At 36.7% G+C, this 9,571-nt stretch overlaps 1 protein-coding gene across 1 annotated transcript in view; it reads left to right on the top strand.

Annotated features, from left to right (window-relative positions):
- The first annotated feature begins 291 nt into the window (after window positions 1-291).
- Window positions 292-9,571, top strand: part of LOC108360034 (proton-associated sugar transporter A-like) — an 83,420-nt gene continuing 74,140 nt past the window's right edge. Inside the window, exons 1-2 of the mRNA XM_017612171.1 lie at window positions 292-360; window positions 7,569-7,869. Of these exons, the coding sequence (XP_017467660.1) occupies window positions 292-360; window positions 7,569-7,869 (370 nt within the window). The remainder of the gene's footprint in view (window positions 361-7,568; window positions 7,870-9,571) is intronic.

The raw sequence follows: 9,571 nt of genomic DNA, 5'->3' as shown, positions 1-9,571 counted from the left end.
TTTCTTACCTCGTCGATGATAGGTGCAAACGTGTGGGTCAGCGTCTGGTTTTCAGGATTTGTCGTACCTGCGTTCGACCCGACGGTTATTAGCGGCGGGTGCTGGTGCGTTGATGGCTAGTGCTGGTGTGATAGCAGCTGGAGCTGGTGTAGCGGTACCGCAAACTGGATGTGTGTTTTCATAAAGGTAGTCGTACTCCACGCACGTTCATCCGGTGGCACTGGTGTCTTCTGTTCATCCTCGTCTTACGAGGGAACCTCACTGTCTTTGTTGTAGGTGAGTAGTGCTCGAATGTCGTCGACAACTGGCGCTCTGAATAGCGCTTTTGTGACGCCGGAGAGTAGCACCCTAGTCGCGTCGGTGAGTGGCGCTCTCATAGGCGCTGTTGGCGGCGGTGGGTAGCACTTTTGTTGACGCCCTTGATGTCGCTGTGCTGACGGCGGGTGAGCGGATGTCGCCCGTATGCGGTTTCAGGAGAGGCTGTGGTGAGACCGTTTGGAGCTTGTGGCGCTGCCACTGGAAAGGTGACATCCAGCCTGTCGCCTAATCCAGCGCATAAGAAATCACCCTCACTTGGAGCTGTTACAGAAGTGGAATCAAGCCATGAAGTCAATTATTGCTTATGGTCGTGTGTTCATGACCCCAATCTCGTGCTGACTGACTGGTTTTCCGTCGTGCTGCTCCTTTAATAGGCTGTGTGCTTGAAGTTGCGTGGTTGTGCAGCTACATTTGCTGTGTGATGTTGCGTTGTCATGGCAACGAAGAGGTTTTCGGGTGTCGCTATGACTTGTGTTGCTGTGGCTTGTTGCTGTTGCTTGTTGCGTGCCTGGTTGCGCTGACTTGTGATGCTGTGGTATATTGCTCGACAGACTGCCCTGCTTTGTGTTGCTGTTGTGTGACTGACTTGGTTGGTGGTGTGAGAGTTTGTGTGGGATAAATTCCCCATGGATATTTAGTCCTCACACGTCATATGTCCGGTATCACGCCAATTTTCCAAAATTTCAAATAATTTACTTCTTTTCAAGGTAAAGGAGATTTAACGTTATATGAAAAGTGGACGTAATTTTAATCCGATTTCCACGCCCATTTTCCAAAATTTTATCATAAGCGTATTTCTTGGTAAAGAATTGTTACAAACATTAATTTTGAATAAATTAGATTCAGTATTTAATGCTTTATCGAAGACTTCGTTTTTCTCTAAATTACCGTTATATGGGATGTGGGGTCCGATTTTAAAAATTTTCAGCCATTTGGTATGTTGTACCAAGGCCAACAACTGCGCCGAGTTTGGAAGAAATTAGTGTAGCGGTTAGCAAGATATACACATGTAGTCATAAGTGGGCGTGGCTAGGCCCATTTTCCAAAAATTTATAATACTCCTATTTTTCGTCTAGAAATCATTGTAAATGTAAATTTTTTGTGAATAAGTTTCAGTAGTTACTAAAATATCACAGTTTTCTTATTTCTGAAAACTACCGTTATATGGGAGGTAGGCGTGGTTATTGTCCGATTTTTCCCATTTTCAACACCATCCGTCCTACGCCCGCGTACCAAGTTTCGTTAAGATATCTCAATTTTTACTCAAGTTATCGTGTACATAGACGGACGGACGGACGGACAGACAGTCACCACTTAATCGATTTCTCTTTTGATGCTGACCATTTATGTAGACATTTTTCTATATCTATCTCGATCCGGTTTGCCTGTTACAAACAACCGTTATGTGAACATAGTTATAATACCCTTCTGCACAAGTGGGTATACAAATTTTTCTGAGGTAATTCCTAGCTTTCAATGACACATTTTCTTCAAAAACGGTATTTTTTTTTTAAATAATAGGAGCGAATTCTTCGATTGAGTTTGACTTCAATNAATAATTTTCAACGATTTGCTTGTACATACCGAGTTTGGTACATATTGTTCGAACATATATGTGATCATAAGTGGGCGGTGCCACGCCCATTTTCCAAAATTTTATCATAAGCGTATTTCTTGGTAAAGAATTGTTACAAACATTAATTTTGAATAAATTAGATTCAGTATTTAATGCTTTATCGAAGACTTCGTTTTTCTCTAAATTACCGTTATATGGGATGTGGGGTCCGATTTTAAAAATTTTCAGCCATTTGGTATGTTGTACCAAGGCCAACAACTGCGCCGAGTTTGGAAGAAATTAGTGTAGCGGTTAGCAAGATATACACATGTAGTCATAAGTGGGCGTGGCTAGGCCCATTTTCCAAAAATTTATAATACTCCTATTTTTCGTCTAGAAATCATTGTAAATGTAAATTTTTTGTGAATAAGTTTCAGTAGTTACTAAAATATCACAGTTTTCTTATTTCTGAAAACTACCGTTATATGGGAGGTAGGCGTGGTTATTGTCCGATTTTTCCCATTTTCAACACCATCCGTCCTACGCCCGCGTACCAAGTTTCGTTAAGATATCTCAATTTTTACTCAAGTTATCGTGTACATAGACGGACGGACGGACGGACAGACAGTCACCACTTAATCGATTTCTCTTTTGATGCTGACCATTTATGTAGACATTTTTCTATATCTATCTCGATCCGGTTTGCCTGTTACAAACAACCGTTATGTGAACATAGTTATAATACCCTTCTGCACAAGTGGGTATACAAATTTTTCTGAGGTGATTCCTAGCTTTCAATGACACATTTTCTTCAAAAACGGTATTTTTTTTTAAATAATAGGAGCGAATTCTTCGATTGAGTTTGACTTCAATTCCGCAAATGTGCCGTGCTTGAACCTCTTTGTAACATAAATGAAGCAAACCAGATAATTATGCTAACGGGCAGGAAAATTATACCAAACCCCTTCTGCTCCATTTATTGAGTTTTGGGAGTGGTCAGTATTGTGCACTTTGAACATTTGTTCAAATTCAACATTAATTACACATACACATATTTTGCCCGCAATTTTGATTACAATATGTAGAACACTGCACACTTCACTCTCGTTTCGAATTTTTGAAAGCGTTTTCTAAGCTATTTAGTGGTTTACCACTTCTTAAAGGCACCTTATATTGTGAAAAAAATATGCGCATATCTATTCCGAAGTATTTTTTTTCGTAAGGAACGCCTGTTGGCTTAAAATTACCAAAATTACATTTTTTTTAATTTTTTACATTTGTTACAAATGTCTCTATTGTAAGAGTTGCGAAATATAAATATTTTTGTTACCAAGTGTTAAAATAATAATGTAGAATATTAATTTATTAAATTAATACTTAGTAAAAATACAAAATTTAAGTCAACATTCATCTTTAAAAGGATGTATCACAAAGTGTTATTAATTGTTTGCAAGCATATTATAATTTTCATAAATTTTGAGACCAATAAGGGACTTATGGCGGCCGCCGTAGCAGAGTGATTACGGGTCCGTACTTCCATTCAGTAGGACCAAGGTAAGATCTGTGATCAGGGCTGCCAACTTGGCTCAAACCGTGCCCATTTTGGCCCTTTTTTACTTCATATGTTACTTAATTTTTCAATTTGGCACAAAGTGCCGAAATGGCACTTTTTGAAAAATAGCAATATTTCAATATAAATTTGTGATATTCTTTGTGTGTACTTCTTTTTCTCAACTAACCTTTTCTAATTTCTATAGTGTACGCAACTGGTTTATCTTACTTAGGCATTGGACTTTGGTTTATGAATGTGTTTCTAATTTTAATGCTAAATGAGAAGAATTGAAAACAATGTCATCTTTTTGGCACTTTTATTTTTCTGTTTGGTATATTTTGGCACTTTTTTATCCCCAATATGACACTTCACAGCTAAGTATAGTTGGCAGCCCTGTCCATGATGAGCATAACCCAAAATGGCAGTCGCACCTTAGCAGGCAATGACAAAACTTATACTATGTTCACGTTGAGCCTTTAACTCGAGTTTATGGGCCATTTTGGAGTTTAACTCTCCCTAAACACAACTTTTATTTGGAATTTATTACCTTGTTTGTACCTACGCAAGAACCGCATTAACCAAAAACCGATTTTACTGAACACATATTATTTTCAAGAGTTTATACCTGTGTCTTTATAGCGCACTCGCTGAAACCGTATTCAAAAGTAAGCAAAATTTGCTGTTTTTATTGGATATTTCTTTAATACATAATTTGCACGGTTTACCGAAATGGAAGCGAACAATAATTCAAATTTATTGTAATAATGATTACAATTTAGAACGGGCTGTATAAAGGAAATCAGCCTATTTTCACTTCGCGTCAAATGAGTGATGTGTTTATACCTGTTTTGTAACCGATGTGAGAAATAAAAAACCGATTTGAAAACCAATTCGAGTCAATACACTTTTCAATTTCAACGCGTTTTGAAATTCAGTTTATGCATCCGTTTTGAATCACAGCGAACTGGGTCAAAGCGCTTTATGTGTCGCTATAAACAAGGTATATGATAATGCAACCATTTTTTTTTTACCGAATTTGGTTTGTGTCTTTAACAGGTCTATGCTGCACGTTACCGAAGATTTTGTTACCGGAAAATTGTATTACCAAAAAATGTTACCAGTTCTTGTCACCGCGATTCTAGGTACTTTGGTAATGCAGTTAAAATATTCAGCAATTCAGCTATGAAGAATTGTGCAAATCCTGGCATTGCATATTTCACGGGGCAATAATTTGTTACCAGCTTATGAGATGGCAACAAAATTTACCGGTTACAAGAGTATACAGAATGCGAAAAGGGTTTAAAAATTTACAGGAACTTTATTTACCGGTTACAAACTTTTTATTACCAGTGCAGAATAGACCTGTAAGTGTCCAAACCGGCAACCAACTTGCCGATAGTTAGCTTGTTCCCGTACTGCAAGATTTAATGAGAAATAGTCCGAAGTCGTGCCGTGCACATGTGTTTAGAATATCAACATATAAATATATAAAATAGAAAAGTTTAACTTTAACCTCTTTTATTGGCTTTAGTTTTTATTTGCGTCAAATAATCTTACTGTGGTTGCAATCAGCATGAAAAGTTCTATTTATGTATATCTTTTTCATGGATAAACCGTTGGTTTTCTACACCACGCCTACTTTGGACTATTTCTGTCTAAATTCTGGAGTACGGGAACAGGCCAAATGTGTAAAAGAAAAAGTAAACAAACAAATGTCAAATTAAACTCTGAGTTTCTTAAACACCCCAATAAGCACACTTGACAGTTGTTAATAAACTCAAAACGTTAAACTCGAGTTAACCCTCGTCCGTGCGACTAGGTACAATTGTAACTTTTGTGTTTTTAAATTACAATAACTTTTTTTCCAGAAAACTTAGAGGGCTGGATCTTCGTGACATCTCTACATTTTTGTTGCGCCACATGTTCCCTTAATTTAAAACAAAATGGGCCACTATTTTCTGAAATATATTGCCGAGTTAAATTTACACCCACGTCAGAGCGCATAGGTACAATTGTACCTTCATATATCTGGTATGAAGAAAAAAGCAGATTATTATTATTTTTATATAATTTTGTTATAAAAAAAGGAACACAAACGGAGCTAATTCATATTAGTAGCGATAATAAAATATATAAAAAAGTAACAGGCGAGACAATTCAATTTAGAACAACGATTTAGAATATACATTTTGAAATTTTTAGAGAGTTTCTTCGCAAGAAATACACGTCTTTTTTGAAACTGAATGTTCATCACAAATTGGATAAGCACAAGATATGCAAAGCATTCGAGTTTAGCGTTGTTTCCTATTTGAGTTCCGACAGATATAGCAACTTCCAGTGATAGGGGAGGCTCCGCGGCTGAGGTAATTGAAGGACAGCTGCTGTACATCGGCGTAGCCAGAATGAAATTTAGGAGGGGGAGGGGGGGGNTTTGCACTTCGAGATTCAACTGAAGGCATGCATAGCTGATTGGAGAGATCTTTTAGAAACTTTCGACGTTGACTTTTTCCCTGAAGTCGGGGGTTATGATTTTTGTCGATTATGTAGGATGCTAAACCAGTATTGTGACCGCAAGTAGCAGCAAATATAAACTGAACCAAATAAACATCGCATTATTTATGTTACGGTCAGGGCTGCCAACTATCCTTAGCTATGTGGTCCCATATTAAGGATAAAAAAGTGCCAAAATGTGCCAAATAGAAAAATAAAAGTGCCAAAAACGGTGCCATGCTTTATAACGCTTCCCATTTAGCTAAAAAAAAGAACCACACTTCTAAAACAAAAGTGCAATGCTAAAATAAGGTGAACCAGTTGAATAACCTTTAGAAATTAGAAAATTTTAATTGAGAAAAAGAAGTACACGCAAAGGATTTCACAAAAATATATTGAAATATTGTATTGTACTAGTATGAAAAATATTGAGTACATACATATGTATGTATAGAGGGTACTAATTGTTATGGTGTACTCGTGCATTTTTCGGAGTGCATGTTATGCAGGCTACTGTGTTTCTATTTTTTACTTTTTTTTTAAACAATCGTCATTACAAAAAATTTCTAAACATGTTCAAAATGACGTGTAATGATGAAATGGTATCAGTTTTTATAAAAAAATTAAACCCCCAGTAAAAATTCATATCAAAACTATATGAAGGTACAATTGTACCTCTGCGCCCGGTTAGCGTTGTAAGAATATGCGCCCGGACGAGGGTTAATATTTCAACGTGAACATAGTATTAGTGTATTTCTGCCTTAAAAGAGCTTATCATAAAACCATTTGCCGTTCGGAGTCAGCGTAAAAATGTAGGTGCCTCCACATGCGTGACAACAATAGAACTCACCCCTCAAATTTGAGGAGAAGCTCGGCCGAATATTTATAAAAATATTTTAGTGCCAAAAATTTATTTGTTTACTTGTTTTAAGGGAGATGGCAATCTTCTTGTTTGAGCCGTTTCAAATTTGTAATTTTCAAAATTACTCAGTGAGACCAAGTTTAATAAAAATGTAGGGTTGCATGCCCATAAACACCAAATAAAAGTGGTGTTTAAAGAGAGTTTAACGAACATTTTTCGTATGGTAAACTCTGAGTTTGTGAGTGGTGTTTAATGATAAACTCTAACTCTAGTTTATGGCTCAATGAAACGTAATATAAAAATATAAAGATATTTACCTGACGTTTCAGAATCCAATATTGATTTATACCACACAATATTAGAATTTAAAAGCCTGTATAAATTGTTTTTGCACGCAAAGAACAAGCCAAATCCAACCAATGGACCTCAGATACCAAATTCTTGCGCTAAATTCGGGCGCTGGTGATATATTAACAATGGCGTATCTCAGAGGTACTACTAATCTTCGATATAAAGGCGTTACTTTTTAACTGGGGGTAGTTCTGGAAATTCGTATCTTGGCCAGCTAGATTGTTCAAGCACCAGTATGCCCGACGTTAAGAACATAAGTCCTTTTTGTGTTGCAGGATTAGCGGGATGTGTGATGCAGTATTAAAATTTCTTCAAATTAAACTATATTATAAGCAATACAACAACGAGCTTTTATTTGTTAAGAAAACGTATTAGTAAAATAAGACTTCAAGACGACCTTTTTTAGTACAACGTCAATAATTAAGTAAAGATAAAGCAAGGCAATTTCAAATATAACTTCATCATTTACTTTTAACAGACATAAAACCCGATTAGAATTAGTAAGGATATCTGCAGCCGTGATGGGAATCGAGTTTTCGTATGCAGCGGAAACAGCGTTTGTTTCACCAACTTTATTGAAAATCGGCATTGAGCATCAACACATGACGTTGGTTTGGGCATTATCACCTTTAATTGGATTCTTTGCTTGCCCTTTCTTAGGTTCAATGAGCGATCGCTGCAAGCTAAATTTAGGTCGAAGAAGGCCATTCATAGTATTACTATCCATGGGAGTTATTTTTGGTAAGTCACGAAAATTATTTTAATAAGCTTTTAGCAAAAACAAGTAATTCTTAAGCAAGAAACAAAACCGAGTTCAATTGTCATATACAAATTTAAGATTATCGTTAGTTGCATCATGATCCAATGATCGGATTTACACCAAATTAGTACGGGACCACCTGTATGGTAACACATTTCCATTAAAGAAAAGAATTATAGGAATCGGTTGACGTGGTTCAAAGTTATGCGGTAACATACGTAAAAAAAATATTCCAACGAATTGATAACCTTCTCCTTTTTGTGAATTCGGTTAAAAAGGAAAAAATGCCTGTTCCGTCAGGTGGGATCTCCCCGCCCCACCTGCGAGTCTCGCATAAGCAGCCGAGGGCGCTGCGCTGATTCCTAACAACGACCCTTTAAAGCTGTGACAGACGGCAAAGCCTATGCATATAATCTGGCGCACATATGCGCATAAAAATTCTACCCTTACAGACGGCAGTAATGCGGATAAACGAGCCGCAAGGTCGTGGGTTCGAGTCCCACGGCCAGTAAAATTTTCATTTATTTCGTTTTAATTCTTTTTTTATAAGTTCTATATTTTTTTACGTTGATTTCGGTTAGTTGTTGTTGACTTTTTAATAAAATTCAACTCTAAGATTATAAATTAACTAATAGTAAAATAAAAAATATGATATAAAATAAGGCAAGTGAAAATAAAATAAAGTTGATTTAAAAATATAAATCACATAAAAAAAAAACATAAAATAAATATTAAATACAAAAAAAAATTTCCCAGGCGCTTTAACCAAGGATCGAACCAGGCTACAGGCTTGTAGCCCGCAACTCTCACCACTCGGCTACCGCGGACGCGAAACTCGCCTGCTTTGTTTGCTTACTTGTACAAGTTCCAGTGTTGTCATCAAAAATTCCCCGGATCCGAGTTAATTCCCAAAAATTTCGTGCATTTGTTTGGCTGCTTATGCGCATTTTAAAGAAAATGTATGANTCAAATATTGCGAAAAACCGTGTTTTTACTCTTAGAGGGCAGAATATCTTAAAATTCTGACATGGTATAGAAATTCTGCAGCTAGATTGGTATTCAGCACCGAAGAATCTACAAAAACCGATGCACTCAGGTGGCAAAAAAAGTTAAAATTTTTCGAACTGTGTAATCAATCAATAATCANGGATCGAACCAGGCTACAGGCTTGTAGCCCGCAACTCTCACCACTCGGCTACCGCGGACGCGAAACTCGCCTGCTTTGTTTGCTTACTTGTACAAGTTCCAGTGTTGTCATCAAAAATTCCCCGGATCCGAGTTAATTCCCAAAAATTTCGTGCATTTGTTTGGCTGCTTATGCGCATTTTAAAGAAAATGTATGAGTCAAAGCAAATAAAGGCTCAGTGTTGCCAACTTTTCAGTTTCAAAAAGCACCAAATCTTGGAAGAGAAAGAGCGTTTTACCGCACTAAAAGCACTAAATTTTTTTTTAAATCAAAGGATACTCTTTTTCATAACAGTTTGTGGTAAACAAAAGTAAAAAAATATACAATATTTACATGTATAAATAAATACACATTCATGCTTGCCAAGTAATACCGAAGTACTGCACATTAAAACTGGTACATCTGGAGAAGGAACAATCGAATCCCAACAAACGAAATTGAATTTTAAAGGGGAAGAGTAATACTTAATGATACCCTAAGTAGAAATGAGCGAAAAA

Source organism: Rhagoletis zephyria, unplaced genomic scaffold, assembly GCF_001687245.7.
Source record: "Rhagoletis zephyria isolate East Lansing unplaced genomic scaffold, Rhagoletis_zephyria_1.1 Rzeph_scaffold_00506, whole genome shotgun sequence".
In the NCBI taxonomy this organism is placed as follows: domain Eukaryota; kingdom Metazoa; phylum Arthropoda; class Insecta; order Diptera; family Tephritidae; genus Rhagoletis; species Rhagoletis zephyria.
This window is presented reverse-complemented; position numbering and strand designations above follow the sequence as displayed.